At 42.8% G+C, this 19,662-nt stretch overlaps 1 protein-coding gene across 2 annotated transcripts in view; it reads right to left on the reverse strand.

Annotated features, from left to right (window-relative positions):
- Positions 1-766: 766 nt before the first annotated feature.
- RAB3C (RAB3C, member RAS oncogene family) overlaps positions 767-19,662 on the reverse strand; it is a 221,319-nt gene continuing 202,423 nt past the window's right edge. For both annotated transcript variants that reach the window (XM_054032604.1, XM_054032603.1), the window contains exon 5: positions 767-8,677. In XM_054032604.1, coding sequence (XP_053888579.1) covers positions 8,490-8,677 — 188 coding nt within the window. In that variant the 3' untranslated portion in view covers positions 767-8,489. The remainder of the gene's footprint in view (positions 8,678-19,662) is intronic.

Consider the following 19,662-nt stretch of genomic DNA (forward strand, 5'->3'; position numbering starts at 1 on the left):
CGGGTGAATTCCACCTATAATGCACATGGGCTTCCCAAGCTGTGCATAAAGGCGAAGGTGCATTATACTGTGCCAATCCATGCTGGTGCCTACAAGTCAAAAGTACTGAGAGCAAGACAGTCTGCATCCACATCTTTAGAAATATTAGTGTCAGGCAACCTGTTAACCACCAGCTCCTTCCCCTACCCTCAAAAATAATTAAATTGCAAAATTAGAGAAGCAAATGTGAGATGAAACATTATTGCCATTTAAAGTTTCTAAGCTATCATTGACATTATTATTTTAAAAAATACTATTTTAAAGCTTATTTCTTATTCTGCACCCAGCACCATGGTATCTGAGTGTCTGATAGTTACCCTGCAAATTCCAGGATGATGAGCAATAAACAGGTAAGACACCTATTCCCTTTCCACAGAAAAGTTTAATAGATACAGGCCTTGTGGTTTGCTTTAAAGAGCTATTTTCTTTTGTCTGTGTCTTTGCCAACAACCTTGTCCTTCTTTGGCTTGAGTATTTCTCAAAGGCTTAATGCTAAGATAGCAACTAGGTCTCACCCAGGTTATTTATTGTGCCTGTTTTCTGTGCCTCCATTGGAGAAGTGGCCAAATCTTGCTCCTGTCAATAGCAAAAATTCTATTGAATTCAGTAGGAGCCATATTAGGCTCATAGTTTGTGAAGCTCAGACTTCAGAGTGAAGAATGTTACTGGCAGGATACTCAACTACTATGAGTGTCACATTACAACATACCGTTGGTCAAAACTGAAGTCAATTTTTAGACCACTTTAATAACTGCAAGGAATTAAACAAGCACCAGCGGGCAGGGGGAGGCACCTCACCACATCAGAAAATTTCATGAATATAGTCTCTTGAATATTTATTGTAATCTCAAAATTAATACCCCAAACAAAAATAAACAAAACAAAATCCACCTGTTATACACAAATCACATACAAACAGAATACCCAATGGAATACACACAGTCTTTACTTCCACATAGAATTAAAACTCTGCACATGGATAAAATTTGTACTTCACATCCAGACAAGAGCTCCTGTGGACATATGTTGAAGAGTCCCAACATTTGTCACCCAGCAGTATTTTAAACTCACATTTTTAGAACCACAGTCACTATATTGTAGTGGTAGTTAGAGGCGGAGGAAGAGTTGAATCCTAACCACCTCACAAATATATTCTAAGCAGGTACTCCAACATCTCTTTAAGAACAGTTCAGCAAGTAAAGTTAGTATGGGGAGCTAGAACAGCTACATGTTTACAAAGTAGGCATTTGGGTTTGCTTTTTATGTACTCATACATGTATGGGGACAGTAAAAATGCCAGGTAAAATTACCTGTCATGGTGACAAACCCTTGCAAACCCTTGGGCAGTCAGGTCACTTAACAGCAATAGTAAAATATAGGCAATGCAACTTCAGTCTGTATATTTCTGTTTCATTGGTATCTTAGCCTTACTGTGTCTGGTCCTTGGCTACAGGGATGTTTTTATTTTTTCTTTCATTCTGCAGTTCCCAAATTTCCCCTATCACACAATTTCATTTTCATGCAATTTTGCATAATTTGGCTGGTGATTTCGCAACAGAAGAAGGTATAAAACACAGGGAAGCATTTGGGACAGATGCTTAGCCTTTGATAGGATTGTCCTGTAATGTTTAATGTGATCTGACTGCTTTGCTTGTTCTCTAGCACTATTCGATGACATGGCAGAGGCAAAAGAAAGCAGAGCTATTGGTGTCCTGCATTATTTGGCTATTGCCTCTTTTTGATGAGAGCTAGCTATGACATATGCTAAAACAGCCTTGTAAAATTGTCATGACAATGTATCAGACCAAGGCACAAAATCTACTTGTGTGCCTTTTACCATGATGCTAATGGGAAAAAATGAATGTGATATTAGTAACCCATCAAAAAATGTTACTCACCTTGGCCCTGATTTAGTAGTTCATCCTTATTCAGTAACGGCCCACTGAAGTGAGGGCATGTTCCTCTAGACAACCAGCATATTGTACAAGAGGGATGCAGCAGAAGTTAATTAACAGCATTAACTTCTGCTCAGAGGTTTGCAGTCACAATAGGGAACCCACTGGCAGTACAGCAATCAAGTGCCTACAGTGAAGCATGTGTTTATATGCTTTACTGAATAAGGATGGACTTAAGCAGGTTTTTAAATGTGCTGCCTCATTTGAGGTCCTTGAGTGAATGGATGAGTACAACTGTGCAAGGCTAAAGTAAAAGGAAAAAATGATTTCATGTCTTCTCCTAATCTCTGGGCAAGAAACTGTGCCAAATTCTGCTCTCACTTACACTGCTGATGGGTGCCAATGGAATTACTCAAAATTTTCAGCAGTCTAAGAGAGCAGAATTTGGCCTAGAATGTACCTTCTGTCTTACTTCAGTATCTGATTTAAAGTTAAAAATAGAAGCAGCAGAATGGGGTCAGTAAGGGTTAACATTTTGCTTAACATTTTCCAATGTGGTCCAAACACATTGGACATGAGATGCAAGCTCCTTCAAAAAACGAACTGTGAACTCAAGACACCAAACAGAAGATGCTAAGTACATTTCAACATGGTTGGAGACTCCTATTTAATATTCTAGGCTAAGTGTAATCATGAATGAACCATGCAATTATATATTTTTTTTAAAAAGTGGCCACATGATATTATGCTGTACAGGCAGACAGAGCATGTAATTGACTCTTCAGATAAAAAAAATGAAGGCTTTTCCTTAAGAGCTGAGTTCCAAGATAATCTCTTTTTCTGTTTCCAGAGAACATGCTTCTAAAATATTATGTGGGGGTTTTCTTTAGAAATGGCTAAAGGTATCTTTTGACTGAAAAAAGGTCTTCCCACTACTAGTGATATAACACAATCATTTTTTTTAAAAGGACATTCACAATTCTAAAAGTAAAATTGACATGCACTTGCAGTAAAGATACGGACGTCTGTTACTGTTGATTCATATATGAAAAATAGTTTAAATGAATTAAGAATAGATTATTCTTACACTACACTGATAAAGTATTTACTGTATAAATTTCACTACTAGACTCTTACAGCTACTAGACATCCTTTAAATAAGCCACACAGCCATCATCAACACCATATCACACATACATGACACTTCTCCCTTTCATACGGATTTATATACACTGAGTAAGTCATTAAATATTGCACTTATTGGCCCATGTTCCCTCAGTTCAGAGGTGTTCAAAAATAGAAAACAAATCTATTTTTATAACATTTTTCATGCAACATTTAAGACATTTCAGTTCCACAAACACTAGTAAATAGTTTACACATTCTGACAGTCCAACTGAACCACAACACGGCTGACATTACCAACAATATATTAAACGGGATTACAGCACAAACAGTTTTCATTTAACACTAATTTGCAGGTACATGTCAGGATTACTCAAGTAAATTCATTACTGGAAGTGGTGAGCAATCCCTAACGTTTGTTTCCACATGTTATGCAAGAGCATGAAATTGTCAGAAGATTCAGACATGGTCTCTGCCTTCCCCCAAAACAGGTGTCTGTGTACAAGTGATGTGCCATCTGCTTCTGCCGTCACCATGACCAGTAATCCTATGGCCTGTGGATTTAACCCAAGCAGCTTCTAGTGACAATGAGAATTTCTGGGTAAGGTCCACTGCAATAATAACAATAAAAACACTGTGCTGAAAATGAACAAATGCCTGTGCAAACTGAACCGGTGTTTAGGATATATTTGTTTGTGTGTGAAAATTCTACACGTGCAGTAAAAATCTTTGCTCGGATGAACATTAAAGAAAAAATAAACAAAGTAAATAAATAAAAAAGCTTAACAGACACGGTGAAATGAATTTGCTTGACCCATTTAATGACGAAACCTATTACATACTCAGACTATTCAGATGAGTTGCCTTTTGAATGGAGCCTTTACAAGTAGTGAACCTTGAAGAAACGAAGTTCCAATCGGTATTAAAAAAACCCCACTCATGGATCAGATCCTCAGCTGGTGTACACACAGCATAGTTCCATTGGTTGAAGTGAAACTATGCTGATTTACACAAGCTGAGGATTGGGCCCTGTGGAGCCAAAGCATTAATGGTGCAACTCCACTCGAGTTACACCCAAGAGGCATTTGATCCATTTGCTGTATATCAAGTCTGTCTATGAAATGGGTCGAGGAATCTTTCATAACATTCAAGCAACAGAGCAGTCATTTAGTTGTTGCCATTGAAAAGTGACAATAACAAACCATGCTACTGAAAAATGAAACCTGTAATTTTTTTTAAATGGAAAGCATCACTGGTTTCTCTGCTATTGAAGAAACAATGGCAGCACTAGACATAACATTTAGAATGCCATGCATTTCTTAGCAAAAGACAATTAAAACTCAAGCAATTCTGAAAGTTAGGATCAAACTCCAGCAGTGTTTGCACCATAAAATAGCACTTCATTCTTAAAATAAAAAAGGTGCAGGCAGTACAGCTGGACATACAGAGCTGAGCAGACTGGGAAGAAAACCTAATCTTTCAGACTGATGCTCTGGAAAGGCCACATAGATCTAGTTGCTCAGGTAGTTTCTCTATGCATTACATTAAGTATAAGCACAAAGGAACAAACAGTTCCAGGTAACAGTCACGCACATTGCAATTCAGAAAGAGAATGAGTTGGGTTTATATATATATATATATGTGTGTGTGTGTGTGGAGAGAGAGACAGCGAGAGAGAGAGAGAAAAAAAGACAGGCCAGTTCATATGTATTTCAGACACCAAACAAATCGGTCTAAATAAACAAAATGAAATACAAACAGTTACAAGTTAATTGATCTGTAAGGACAGGCACATTTATCACATTTGAAAATGAACTTTTGTCAGAATTAAGACCGTGCAATTGCAGTTTCAACTCAAAAAGGCTTGCAAGCCATTTTGATCAATCCCATCGGTTCATGCATTTGAATACTGCAGGGCCCAGTCTCTTACATTTGTTCCACTTGTTTCCATTTGGAACGCTGAGTGACAGCTTGCCCATGCACTGAGAAAGACACTGTGACTCCATGACAAAGATGGCGTATTACCCATGCATGCAATTACTGTAGCACTAGTGTTATTCTTGGTTGGCACTTTGGAAGGGTTGTTTCGTGCAGTAGTTCAGCTGGCCCCATGGGGCTCAGACCCTAGGCAATGGGGGCTTTGTCCACTTCAAGGTCTATTCTCCCATTAAACTGTGATAGAGGAGAAGGGTTTTTTTCCCCTCCTGCTAACAGCCATTAAATCGAGGTAATAAATGACAGCAATAATAATATAGTATTTTACCCAGACAAATCCCCTCCAGAGCCCTCAATGAGAAATAAGACTCCAAAGCTCAAATTCCACACACCCCTCCATTGTACATGCAGACTGAGTAGTTACATAGTCTGTGCCACAGTGAACATAAAGCCATTAAATGGCAAGCTTCTCTTTAAAATTCAGTGCTGGTGATGGACTGAAAACCTTGGAGGCTGATGTGCAATCTGTATCCATAGAAGAGATAGTACTGGCAGAGGCAGAGAAAGCTTTCACTGCACTGCCCGGCCTCAGAAATGGGCCTAAGCCCTGACCTCTGGGTGTGAGAAGGTCAATGAGTTACCATGGGCCATTCAGTTCCCTACTTCTCTGCTGAGACTAGCAACAAAGGTACAAATTAGTGATGATTGGTCCTGTATTTTATGATGTGGCCACCAGGAACTGGACTGAGACTAGGCAGCTAGTTTTTCAAAATTTGGCCCCAAGTATCCAGATTAACAATGCTGCTGATTAAAAGTTTTTAAAATACTTTTTGTGACTATTAGTAGTCATGACCCTCGAATTGGCTTTGTGTGGCTGGACCTCTGCACCTATACAACCCTCTCCTGAAGTCCTGGAGCACCCCACAAAGTCATTGATCACACATGGATCTGACTGATCCCTGCTCCTATCTTCTCCACCTTCTCCAGTTTGGATGTTTTTTCTAGCAGCTATGCTCTAGGAATTACTTTGGGGAAGTTCTATAGCAGGTATTATAGAGGAAATCAAACTAAATGATCACAGTGGTTCTTTCTGACTTTGGAATCTATGCATTAATTTTTTGCTCTACAGCTTCTATTCTCTACCCTTCTACCAAGTCATCGTCATCAAGCATGCATAGTCTACTGAGGACCATGGTGCCAGCCAGAGTGACCACTGTTGATGGCATCGCACCAGGCATTATGTAGTGAAGTTCCCAGGGCTGGTTCAGTTGAGCAGTTGAATATTTCCCTTCAAGGCTCTTTTCTGTAAAAAAATAATAAAAAAAAGAGTGGCGGGGTGGGGGAAGAGAGGGCAGTTCTATAACATCAAAATTTTCTGGGAAAGCATCTGCTTTCCTTAAAATGTTTTTATTTTTTATTGGAAAACCAATAAAAATCTTTGGCCAAAATACTTCTATCCTCAGAGTACCTTGGAATGCATAGCCACAGCTGGAGGAGTACAGCTATCAAGCTGGGAGGGAGGGCCAGGAAGAGTAGTGACTGGCATGCCATGTGGATGCCAAGAGCTAGGCAAATTGGCTCTGCTTGATTACACTTTCTCTTCCCTACTAATCTGTGCACAACAGGGATAAATGTAGGGCAGTGAATAGCCAACATTTCCCTTTCCTCAGGTTTTTCCATGGTACCAAATGATGTGGCTCATTTTTCACTAAGAAAAACAGTGTAGGTGCTAGGTTTCAGAGTAGGTGCTAGCTAGCAGTGTTAACAGATATGTTTAAGATCCTAGTGTAGCCAAGCCAAGTTATAGTTTTAACACAAGTTTACACTCGGGTTTACCTCAACCAACTAATGTGTTAATCTTGTCTGCACTAGGATTTTAACATACAATAGTTACAATGTTAGATAAAATGTCTTAACTACACCTTTTTTCGTAGTGTAGACATGGCCTTAGTGTGTTTGATGAGATTATATAAATTACCTTAGGAAAAAGGTATAGGTATTGCCTTACTGTCAGGTAATGAATGCATTAGCAGTTGCTCTAACTCATTTTCTTGTTTTTCTTCCCTTTTTCTGTTATGTCTAGCTTGAGAAATGTCATCCTGGTACTAAAGCTGATCTAATAAGAACAATAAAAAGTTAATATTGCATCAGTGATGTCATTAATTGAGGAATATCACTGTGACCCAGATAAGCCAACGGTGCAAAGTGCTACCAATTAGTAGAGCGAGAGCTTATTAACATGGTGAGAAATGACTATTTTTTAAAATGCTTTAAAAAAAAATTGTGGACATTCTGCTATCTTCACTGCCTTTCGTGGATTTTCGAAGTGATTGACATGGTCTAGTGGAAGAACTCAGTGGAGGACTTTTTATTTCTCTGTGAATTTTCCAAAATTTTCCGGTTGCAAATTTCAGACTGTCCTGTCACAAGAAAACCCTCAGCAAGATATGTCTAGACCAAACTATTTTTCAAATTTAATGGCTCCATTTCTGTCCACACAAACAAGTCCTGCTGACTCCAATAGGAGTGGCACTTCTGAGGAGAGAAATGGGCCTTTGCAGTCAATACAGAGGAGATTCTCTCAGACTATAAAATTAATATATAGTCACCATTTTCAAAAATGAAACATGAAATTCCTAAAGGCCAAAATAATGCAACCTCCAGAACAATATAAGTAGGTTATTTTTGGTTATGAATAACTATACAGAACAGATTTGGCTCTGCTGGGGTAATATCAAGAACTGTAGCATATTCATTATCTAAAGCAGGTAACTTAAAGAAGAACGACATTTCACAACTCTCTTCTATATTAGTATTGTAGTGAATTAGCTTGTGGATGGAACTAGAACACAGCCAGCCCCTGTCCTGCCAGCAGCTAACAGAATTTCTCCTTATATTGAGGGGTAGGAGCCTGTGTTTTGGGTTAGGCCGCTGCTGCCATTCTGAATTTCGAAGTGGCCATGATGTGTGGTGTAGAGGTAACTGTGAATTTCGGTGGTGGACATGGATTTGCCACAGCATTACCTTCAGGGAAGTGTGCCTCAGACAAATTATCTGGACAAGGCAGGGAATAGTATATTCGGGTAATATTTTAAAATAGATTTTTCAGTCAAGGAAAATTTAAATGGCATCAGAAAGTTTATGCCTAAATACCTTGATCATTACACCAAGAAGTAAATGGTATAATTTGAAATTGATTAAGTTAAAGTCAGTTGCAGATAACCTGTGTTCTGAGGTCACAGAACCAGCTGAAGTAAGTGTAATGCACTCAGGATAAAAAGAAAAGACAGACAATTAGCCATCCACATGCAAAGGCCAGATGCTGAGAAATGGGCAGTCCTTACAAATTGCACACATTGTACCAGCCATTGACATAAAATAAACACATTGTCCCCAAATAAATTAAAAAGACAGTATAAATAAAGGCTTATAGACCATCTGTAAATACTCTGTTGGCAATAGAACACACTGGAGCCGCCTCTGTTGATAACTGTATTAACAGCCACAGTTGGGTTGCTGTGGAGGAGGGGTGTCCTTTAGCCTTGTGTTCTGTTTTCCAGCAGCGATGGCAGGATCTGTCTCCAGACTTTCTGACATTTTGTCGCAGATGATATCTACGAGCCGCTCGAATGTCTGCTTGACATTTATGTTGTCCTTGGCACTTGTTTCAAAAAATTCAAAACCTGGTAAAATAAAGAAAACACACGCTGGTCATTACACTTTCTTAGATCTTTCGGTAACTATTAACTTGTCCTGAGGAAGGGAAAAAGCAGAGAGAGAAAGGTGGGCAGGGCACAAGAAAAAGAAACAGCACATGCAAAATAGTGATATTATAAAGAGTATGAGCTAAATTTTGACCACTGTTGCATGGGTTTCAATCCAGAGTAACCACATAAAAGTCATTTGATTTACACCAAAGTAGTTGAAATCATCATTTGACCCAATCTGATCTCTTCTGTAAATCATATTCAAAGGTGATTTCATCATAGTTGATTTTGTGCTGTGCTAAAATTGAGAGCAGTATCATTTTAATAATGACACATATCATGGGACTACATCCGGCTCTTGTGAGGGGAATAACTCAGTTACTCTATTGGTCTTTTTCCAGCTCTAATTACTATGTTCCCATACGCATTGCACTGGTAATGGGCACTGCCGTTGGGCCACTACTGCTGATGCCAGAACAGATGACTGAAATTGGAAGGAACCAAGAAGAAAGAAAACAAATCAAGAAAGGCTTTTTTCCAGTTTGTTATGTAATCTGTGGATGGAAAACAAGTTTTGATGCAAAAATATTTCTAAGGTTAAGTTGTTTTCCTTCAAAAATTGTGGGTGGGTACTGTAACCCTCTCATCCCACTGTGCCACCACTAAAGTAACACTATCATCCATGCGGCAGAGTGCATACACTGAAATTCTTTAATAGAGCAAGCTGTCATGAGCATGTTCCTCTTTGTCATCTTTACCTTCAAGACCCTCTCCAGCGCTGGTTCCCAGTGTAGCTGGAAGTAACCTGCTGGTCTGCCTGCCACTTCACTGGGTCCACACTATCTGCTGGATGGTCCCATTCTCTCACCTGCCTGACCTCTCTCCTCCCTTCCCACTTTTCCCCTCTGCTCCAGCTTTCCCCCCACCCCAGTTACCACACTAGTCACCTGACTGTCCTTCATCAATTCACCAGCCTTTCTTTCCCTGATTTCCCCCTTTCCAATTCCTGAACTGGAATGAAGTGGTTCACAAAACAACTAAATTCTCTGGTAATATTATAAAAGTTAATTGGCATTCACAAAGCATTCTTCGTCTTTTTGATTCACCTTGGTTAATGACATACACCTATCTTTGTGTTTTGCTGTTAGAAACCCAATAACAAAATGTCTGTCATCTTACTCTTAATTAGTATCAAGATTAATAGCTACCGAAAGGAAAGTATTTGGAGTTCTGGAAGAAAATTTAAAACAACATTCAAGTTATGTTTTGAAATATTTATGTTCATGTTGCCCTTACACTGCTCTGGGGCAGTGTAAAGTAGATGGATTTTTTTCATACCGTGTATTTTCTAATCAGTGGGTTAGTCTTTTTTTTTTTTTAATAAAAGGTTACATTTAAAACAGCAACTCTAATAACTTAGTATTACTTGTTGAATACACCAACTAAACAGGATAATATGCACATTCAGGCCATTAGTAATTTACAGCTTAACTGTTCTTCTTTTTATAGGGCTAAGAGCCAGCGCAGACTTGCTGTGGGCAGTCAGCTTTAGCCTGGAGTGATGTCCCAGCATATGCTATACTGGCAATATCACTGCAACTTATTGTACAACAATGGAGGATCCAGGCTGTCTATAAGGGTAAGATGAGTCTATATTTTTCCACTGACTGATTGTACATTTGGTCTGGAATTGCTGGGACAAATTCTTCCCTCCTGTACAGCAGTGTAAATCTAGAGTAATTCTACTGCCATCACTGAACTTACTCCAGTTTTATGACAGTGCAAATAGAATCAGAATCTTGCCCAGGACTGGACTTTGTCCCAAGCGCTTTGGGACAAGGACGGCTATTTCATCTGTTTGGACAGTGCCTAGCACAATGGGGCCCTGACCTAGTTGAGGCTTCTAAGCATTACCATAATACACAACAATTAATTCATATAAAACACTTATGATTATTATAGTTGAACACTTGTATCATCTGCTTTCTTAGCCTATAAGATCCTCAGTGGAGAGACCAAGTTTTATATGACACTAAATACAATGTAAGTGCTCAGCAAATCATTCTTACTAATCATGTCAATGGCCAGTGTATTGTTTTCAATGCTTAGATTTGTAAATCATTTCTCCCCCCCCACATACACACATGCCTAACTAAGTCAAAGACAGAGGTGATGCTGCTGGAAGAATCTAAAGGGGCTGATATTTTCACCTTTCATAATTTAGGGTTGCTTCTGAATTCCCAGTTGGCACTTTGATTTTCAGGTTGCTTCAGTAGACAAAAGTCCCTTTTTCCCCCCATCTGGATCTGGTAAGATGATGGTGACCATTTCTTCTATGCAGACACAGCCACTGTTCTCCTTACTTTTGGTACCTCCAGCTTGGATTATGCAAGGTGCTCTATGTGGGGCTAGCTTCGAAGGTCAGTTGGTTGGTGATGTGAGCCACAGAGAACATGTTCATTTACTTTGGGATGCAATTATAGTGTTTGTCTTTGTACAACAAGCAATCTGGTTTGGATTCTGGCTACAGGAGAATCTGCCCCTCTCCATGGACAGCTAAGATCAGATGGCCCACATTTACAGATGGTACCTAGATTTGAGTACCTGAGGCTGGAGTTAGGATGTTTCCTGTGGTGGGCCCTTGGCTCTGTAGTTCACTTCGCCTGCTGGATTATCAGAGCCCAAGCCTGATGTTAACCTCTGGGTTACAAAGGGTGTCTACACTGCAATTAGACACCCAGGGCTGCCCCGTGCCAGCTGACTTGGGCTCACCGGGCTCAGGCTAAAGGGCTGTTTAACTGTGGTGTAGACGTTCAGGCTCAGGCTGGAGCCTGGGCTCTAGGACCCTGTGAGGTGTGATGGTCCCAGAGCTCAGGCTGCAGCCCAAGCCCATCTCTTTACTTAGGCTTTTGCCTGAGGCCAAAGGGGAGTTAAAGGTGATAAATAGTTTAAAGGAGGATGAGAATCTTAAAATAACGACATTGGACAACAAGTTGTTCCATGCCCTGAGACTGCCTTTGTAGTCAGTTAAAACAATGAATAAATAGGAAGAGGCGGATTTCAGACAGTGCTTCACTGATATTATTCTTGGTTTTTCTTTTTATAAAAGCACCTTGCCACCATCAGCGTTTTCCTCCCATTCATGGTGAACAGCTTCTTCATTTCCTGGATCTATATACAAATATTGGTCACCTCAACTTCGGCTTTCCTGCTCCTTTTTTCAATCTTGAGTGTGTTGATATTTACTCTGTCTTCCAAACTCAGTGCTATTCATTTTAGCCCCTTGTCTGCATGTTTGCCTGCTTTCCATGTTGCAGAATCTGCTGTTTTACTTCTTCTGGATTCTGGCAGCTGAAGCTGTTTCTCTTTTCAACCATGTTAGCAGATCCCTTTACAAGGCAATCCAAGCAGTTTGGGGAGGTCTATGTGCATCTGAAATTCTGTTTCACAGATGGCCACTTACTGCCAAGGCTGATTAATACAACAGAGATAGGAAACCTTAATGGTACTGGGATTTTGTTAGCAACTAATAGGCATGGCTGAGCTCAGGGTTCACTGGACAATTTTTCGAATATTTAACATAAGTAACAAACTCTCAACATAGACTTTTCCAGTTATACAAGCAACCAGCACAGGCCTTATTTGACAGAAAGTGAACATCTGCTGTCTCTTATGCTCTATTAGCCCCAAAAAGTAGCTGCAACTGTATATTTTAGGATACTGAGCACAGCTGAAGATATCATGATAATGGTAAAAAAAGCTTGTTTGCAGAATCAGCATTGGATGCTGTGGGTTATGTTCAAGGAAGTAAAGGGTTTGTAGTAAGTTGCTTAGCATCAGCACTATGATTGCATTAGTGCTCTGGCCCATTGATCGAAGACAGTGGTTTTCAACCTGTGGTCCACGGACCACTGGTGGTCCGCAGACTATGTCTACGGGTTCTGCAAAAGATGACTATGAAAATAAAAGTTTCAGATCCCAGAAAAAGCATTCTGTTTGATCAATCAAAAGTATGCAAATACCCCCAACTACAGGTCAAAACCTGGACGTGCTGTCATTACCATAGAAGACCTTTCCTCACACTGCATCAAATGCTGTGCTGAACACATGCAACATTTATAGCTGAATTCTGTTCAGTCAATTTTCAGTCTAAGATGTCTATGGTAGGGGTCCATGAACCACAGGTTGAATTTCCAAAGGGGTCTGCACCTCTATTTGAAATTTTTTAGGGGTCCGCACATTAAAAAAGGTTGAAAATCACTGATCTAAGACAGCTGACTCCCAGCAAGTCTATTAAACCAAGGCAACTTTAAAACAGTAAAAGAGAAAATAAGCAAGGAAAAGATTTTAATTAAATAACACTGTAGTGAAACAGCATAACTTAACATAAAATATCACCTCAAGGTGCCAAGCATGGTTGTTGATTCAGCTATCGCATTACATTAGGAAGTTTAGAATGTCTTTAATACATTCTGCTCTCTGCTACACTGGCTACATCTATTGGAACTAGCGTTTAACCAGGACTGGCTGACATAATGCCGGACACAATATGTCCTCGTCTACAGACTGCAAAGTCATAGTCTGTATCACATTTAGTTAACTGTACTACTCACATCTCTGTTCTAACACAGGAACATTTTGTAGTAACAAAAGGCCTCCATTTAATACTCATGCCACTGCAATCTGTTCTAACTTATATTTATGAATGGCACTGTGCTTTGCATGAGTTAGAGCATGTTATAATTAGTCTTGTCTCAAGGTGACAAAGGCATTTTATGGACAACTGAGTCAGGGTCCATTATCAAAAGAAAATGTCATGCTCTTCTAGCCAAATGCAGATAAAAAAAGCCTGTTTGAATATTATTTGTCACCTAAGGATCCAGAAATAGACCACGTACTAACATGATAGAATTCTGTAATGGAGACAAAACCTATCTGTGATACTGCCACTGTTGAGATCAGCAGAGTTGTTTGGGTTGACACGTCCTGGGTTAGATGAAAAGGAACTGATGACAGGCTGTCCACTGTGAAGACCCCTTAAATTTAGAATTCACTCTATCCCTGGTCTGCTTAGCCCACATTGGTTAACTTTTGGGTACACGGCCAAGCCCAAGATTGTCCCCAGGCATATGGAAAGGGGATGGGTGGATGAGCTGAAATATATTGGGAAATAATGTATTAAGGATTTCTTGGCAGGCATATGATCTATTAATGGCAGTTCAGTAATTACTGTAAGAACAATCTATGATGACTATTCTGAATATTTTAAATTTATATAAGGTGCCTAGTACTGAGAGAGATGTCTCTAAAGCCTCAATTATTTAAATCTCTAGGAGTGAGGTTAGATATGTGACCCAGTCTTGAGTTTATTAATAGTGTAGGTTATGTAAACTGAGGGGTACCGTGTAGTGCACTGGAATTTAGCCATACAACTTCCATAATATCAATGAGAGATGTGTAGCTAAACCTTTATGCATTGGTTTAAATATTTCCCCTTCTTTCTTGAAAGCATCAAGACCACAATAAAAGGCACTGTATAAATAAATCATGCCTTAGGAGCTTGTTTAATTTCTGATCTCCAAACAATTACTTAGCTTGTTTAGCTGGGTTACTTGTTTACTTACTTGTTTAGCTAGGGTAACACAACCATTTCCTTGTTCCAAAATAGAGTGGAAAGAAAGATAGAAAGGTGGCACTACTATTGTGTATATGTGACTCTAAGAGCATCTCTGTGTCAGAAGGCAAGGGGATCCCTGGTATGTAGCAGTGAGTTCCAGATGGCCTGACCAGCTCAGTGCACCCCAACTCATTATTGTTATAATCTGTATCTAAAAGGTGTCATGTAATTTGTCACTAGAAAACTAATAACTCACTGATTATTAATATTCTTGTGTGATTTATGTACAGTCAATCCACAAAGGATTATGCAGATGTGTTCGAATTATAACTTTTAAACCAGGCATGTCAGGGGGAGTTGATTTTTCTTTAGACAAAGGGAAGAGGCCAAAACCTCCAACTAGGTGTGGCCAAATTCAATGAGCTATTCATTTGTATGGGAGGTTGTTGGAAGACATCATTTGCATTGTACAAATCACCAGGCGGGGGAAGACAGCATGGCATCCACACCCAGCAGGAAAAAGGCACTTTCTATGGGAATACATTTCAAAGATTTACTGAACTATAAAGAGAGGGGGGAGTGAATCCCTATGTTATCCTGCACCTGAGAAGACCAGGAAAACCAGCACCTTGAACTCTGTGGGGATCCTGGCTAAAAGCTAGTCAGTCATTGCAGGAAAAAGAAGATTGGTTAGGAAGCTAGCTTGAACAAAGAATGTAGCTTGTTAAGTTAGGTCTTAGCCATTAGACAGTGTCTTTTTATTGTTTGTTTGTAATCCTTTCTGTCTTTATCCCTTAGGTTTGAAATGAGTTCAGGTATCTCTCTAGGGCCCTACCAAATTCACGGCTGTGAAAAACATGTCATGGACCGTGAAATCTGTAGTGGAGACCAGATTTCACAGAGCTGGGCAGCTGGAGAGCAGCAGCTGCAGGCCGGGAGCCCAGCTCTGAAAGTAGTGCCGCCACCAGTAGTAGCACAGAAGTGAGGGTGGCATGGTATGGGAGGAGGTCATCACTTTTGGGGGAGACAGGGCCAGCCTTACGGGTGGGCAAGTGGGCAACCACCCAGGGCCCTGTGGTCAGGGGGGTTCAGTGGTCGCCCCCGCACACACATGCAGCCCATCAAGGCCCCTTTAACTCCTGAGCGCTGGGCCTGGAGCTAGGGGGGAGCAGGGCTGGGGGCTCCCCAGCCAGGGTCTCTTACTGTGCACTGGGCTCTACCTGCTAGTCTGGATGGGCTGGGGAGGGAGGGACAGGATTTCCTCTTCCCCTGCAACAGGCCACTCCTGGGGCCAGGTCAGACCTACCTCTGGGAACCTCCCCCGGCTGCAGGAAGCTCCGTGGCTGCTGGCTGGGAGCCCAGCTCTAAAGGCAGCATCGTCACCAGCCACAGCATAGAAATGAGGGTCGCATGGTGTGGTATTGCCACCTTACTTCTGCATTGCTGCTGATGGTGGCACTGCCTTCAGAGCTGGGCGCCTGGCCAGTAGCTGCCCTCCGGCTGTCCAGCTCTGAAGGCAGCAGCACAGAAGTAAGGGTGGCAATACCGCAAACCCCACAATAGCCTTGCAAACCTGACCCACAACCCCATTTTAGGTCGAGACCCACCACACTTACAATACTGTGAAATTTCAGATTTAAATATCTGAAATCGTGAAATTTAAGATTTGTAAAATCCTATTACTGTGAAATTTACCAAAACGGACCGTGAATTTGGTAGATATCTCTTTTGATGAAATCAATTTGTTTTACTTTGTATCTGAACTAACCTAGTGCACTGATTAAAGGGAAGGATGCATTGAACCCAGATAACAGGCTTTGTTGTGTTGTCTCTTCAAAAGAGCAACATATTTAATAACCTCTGTAAATGTTCCAGGAGAGGGTTAAACACTCCAGGGCAAATGGTTTGGGGAAAATTCAGGACTTGGAGGGTGTTGGAGTCACCCTACAAAGAGTAGCTGGGCAGTGGAAGCCAGGATGTGACCTGCATATTTGTAGGCTGGCTGTAGGTGTCAGGGCTGTGATCCACAGCAGCATAGTATTGAAGACACCAGAGTTGCAGGTGGTCTGAGCTGAACCCCAAACATCACAGTATATTTCCTCACTTGCTGGAAGCTTTCAACGTTCTCTGGCAGTCTCGAGCAATGGATGACTGTTCAGCTCAGTTAGGAAGTGGGTGGAAAAGAAGATCGTCTACAGTTTCAGTACTATGTGCTGGAACTTAGCTGCAAGGTTTGCTGTACAACCCTGGGCACTCCTGAGCATTGGGCCATTGGTAACCCATTAAAATAATTAATCTTTACACAGTTACTACTGTCTGCCTTGCGGGAAGTTAAAGAAGGAAGCCATTCCAAATAGGCTGGTCTGTTTGGAGGCCAGATTCTGATCTCAGCTATACTGGTATAAAATCAGGAGCCACTCCAACGATTTCAGGGGAGTTACTCCATATTTACATTGGTGTAAATAAGACTACAGTGGTATAGAAAAGCAGCATACCACTACAAACCAGCTCTACCACCTCCCTTGATCCCTTGGGTAGTGTGGGAGCACTGCTTGTGTTACTCTCAATCCACCTTTCTTCTCCTTTTCCCATGAAGCAAACAGGCAAAGCTGAAAACTGAGTACCAGTTAGAGGGGTGCCTCATTCTCTGCTTAGCACGCCACAAAAGCATTCTTTTGTTAGCTGCTCCTTTCCCTATGTCCATGTACTTCAGGCAGAACAAGGAGGGCTGATGAAAGGGAGGGGAGTTGATGTGTGGTGAAGAAGCAAGAGGAGAAGGAGGAGAGGAAAAAGGACTGGAACATGAAGGGTTGAGAAAGGACACAATTTGGGAGAATGAAGCTGAAAGCACCTGGAAAGTTGGGGGTGGAGTGGGGTTCAGAGAAAAGAAGACAGTGATTGGGTGGGTCAGAGGTAGGACAGGAAAATTAGGGAGGAAAATATAGAGCAAGCAAAAAAGAAGGGTATAAGCTGTAGACTGTAAATGAGGCAATGATGTGGGTGGATAAAATACCTTGAATCAGAGGAGCAGCAATGGGAGGGAACAGAGTGATACAGAGCAAAGGGGAGACAAAAGGGGGCAGAATGCATCAGAGCTGGGGATGAGAGAACAGAGAAATTGGACCAAATTATATTCTGTTGCACTCAGCAATAACGCTATCAAAAACAAAATGGCTGCCTTGTTTCCACGGAAAATGTGAATTTTCACATAATTTTTAAGGCAGATGCCATCTTTATACAAAAAATTAGCCCACTTACATTCAGAAATTGGCCCATTTTTGCTAGAAAAGTGTGTGGGGAGGTCCCTGAACGAAAGGTTTCAAGAAGTGCAAACTCAGTCCCGTTTGTTTTTCATTTCACTATGAATATTTTGCAGACATCTGTACCCCAGACCTCTCCTCCCCTGCTGATTCATGCTTGAAATATTTCATTAGGTGGGCCCAGAGACACTGCACTTCCGAATGTCAGATCTATCTGCTTTGATCCCTTGTTCGGTGTCTTTCCATTGCTGCTTGTTAACACAGAGAAAAGATTTTTCTGTGTGAGCAGGTGTCTGCAGTGAGGCAGCTCCCTTGTGATCATAAAGACAGCAGAGGCTCATGGAACACCCTGTTCCCACCACCTGTGATGTTCTGCACAGCAGAAGTGGAAGAGACAATGCAGAGTGGAGCACGACATGACAAAGCCCAAGAGCAAGCAGGGTGGAGAAAGCTGAATGGAACAGAAGCTGATACAACTGAAGAAGCCTCTAATGTCAAAAGTGCTGCCTGGGTGAGAATGTTGTGTTTGGATGATACATCAGGATTAGGGTTACCATACGTCCGGATTTTCCCGGACATGTCCGGCTTTTGGGGGCTCAAATCCCCGTCCGGGGGAAAATCCCCAAAAGCCGGGCATGTCCGGGAAAATCGGGAGGGAGGGCTTGGCCGGGGCCTCTTTGGCCGGGGCCGGGGCCGGTGCGGGGCCGGGCCGGGGGCATGGTGCTGGGTCGGGAGCCGGGCCGGGGTCGCAGTGCCGGGCCGGGCTGGGTGCGGGGCTGGGCGGCCGGGGGGGTGCGCGGGGCCGCGGGGGTGCGCGGGGCCGTGGGGTGCGCTGGGCCGCGGCGTCGGGGGGGGGTGCGCTGGGCCGCGGCGTCGGGGGGGTGCGCTGGGCCGCGGGGCCGGGTCGCCGTGGGGGTGCGCTGGGCCGTGGGGGTGCGCTGGGCCGCGGCGTCGGGGGGGGGCGCTGGGCCGCGGCGTCGGGGGGGTGCGCTGGGCCGCGGGGCCGGGCCGCTGGGGGGGTGCGCTGGGCTGCGGGGCCGGGCCGCCGGGGGGGTGCGCTGGGCCGGGGGGCGCGCCGGGCCGCCAGGGGCCGGCAGTGCTGGCGGGCCGGGGGTGGTCGGCCGGGGCCGGCACCCCAGGGCCCGAGCCGACCCAGGCTGGAGCCGCTGGGGGGGCCAGCCTGGGCCGCACCTCCTCCCCCCACACCCCTCCTTACCTGCTTCAGGCTTCCCGCGAATTAAATGTTCGCGGGAAGCAGGGGAGGGGGCGGAGACTTTGGGGAGGGGGCGGAGTTGGGGCGGGGGCGGGGCTCGGGGCGGGGCCAGGGCCCCGTGGAGTGTCCTCCATTTGGAGGCACAAAATATGGTAACCCTAATCAGGATGCTCTTTCTCTTTCTGTCCCCCTCCTCCATTTCTCTCTGTCTCCTTTCCCTTTGCTGCCCCCTTACACCTCTTGGTGACTCTCCCTGTTCTCCTTCAAGGCTGCCAAACCTGTAGCTGCAACAAGGTGCCACACCCGTGTCAGCCCCATAAGGTGGGCATGCTAGTGTGATGTTTGTTACTCAGGCTCCAGGGCAGTGTGCTGTGTAATATGAGCTGCTTCCTACTGACAGAGCTCTGGCATGGTAACTACTAGAGGTGCTAGCAGAACTGAGCTCTCTTCTCACTTTATTATACCCTGGCTAGGGCAAGCTTCAGGTTCTCCCCTCTTCCTGTTTAAGAGGAAACCTCCATGCACTCTTTCCTTACCACTCTCCATAAATGCATCAACCAGCTCTGGACACAATCCTATAGGAGGAGGGTGGGAAAAGGAAATAATTCCCCACTTCTCAGCTGATATGACACAGCACTTTTGGAGGTGGGGCTGTCAGAAGGAAAAGTCACACGCTGGACCTTGGGCCTTGCAGCCTTGGGGACCCAAAGTCCAGATGTACTGGCCCTTTTCCCCTTTAGCTTCCCTGTAATTTTCAGAGGGTTAGGATGTGGTAAATATCTCTCTCTGCCCTGCTGGTTCCAATCAGCAACATGTTTATTTTTCATTATATTTAAAACTAGGTATGAGCAGCTGGAATCCTCATTAAAAA

The sequence above is a fragment of the Malaclemys terrapin genome, chromosome 6 (assembly GCF_027887155.1).
Source record: "Malaclemys terrapin pileata isolate rMalTer1 chromosome 6, rMalTer1.hap1, whole genome shotgun sequence".
In the NCBI taxonomy this organism is placed as follows: domain Eukaryota; kingdom Metazoa; phylum Chordata; order Testudines; family Emydidae; genus Malaclemys; species Malaclemys terrapin.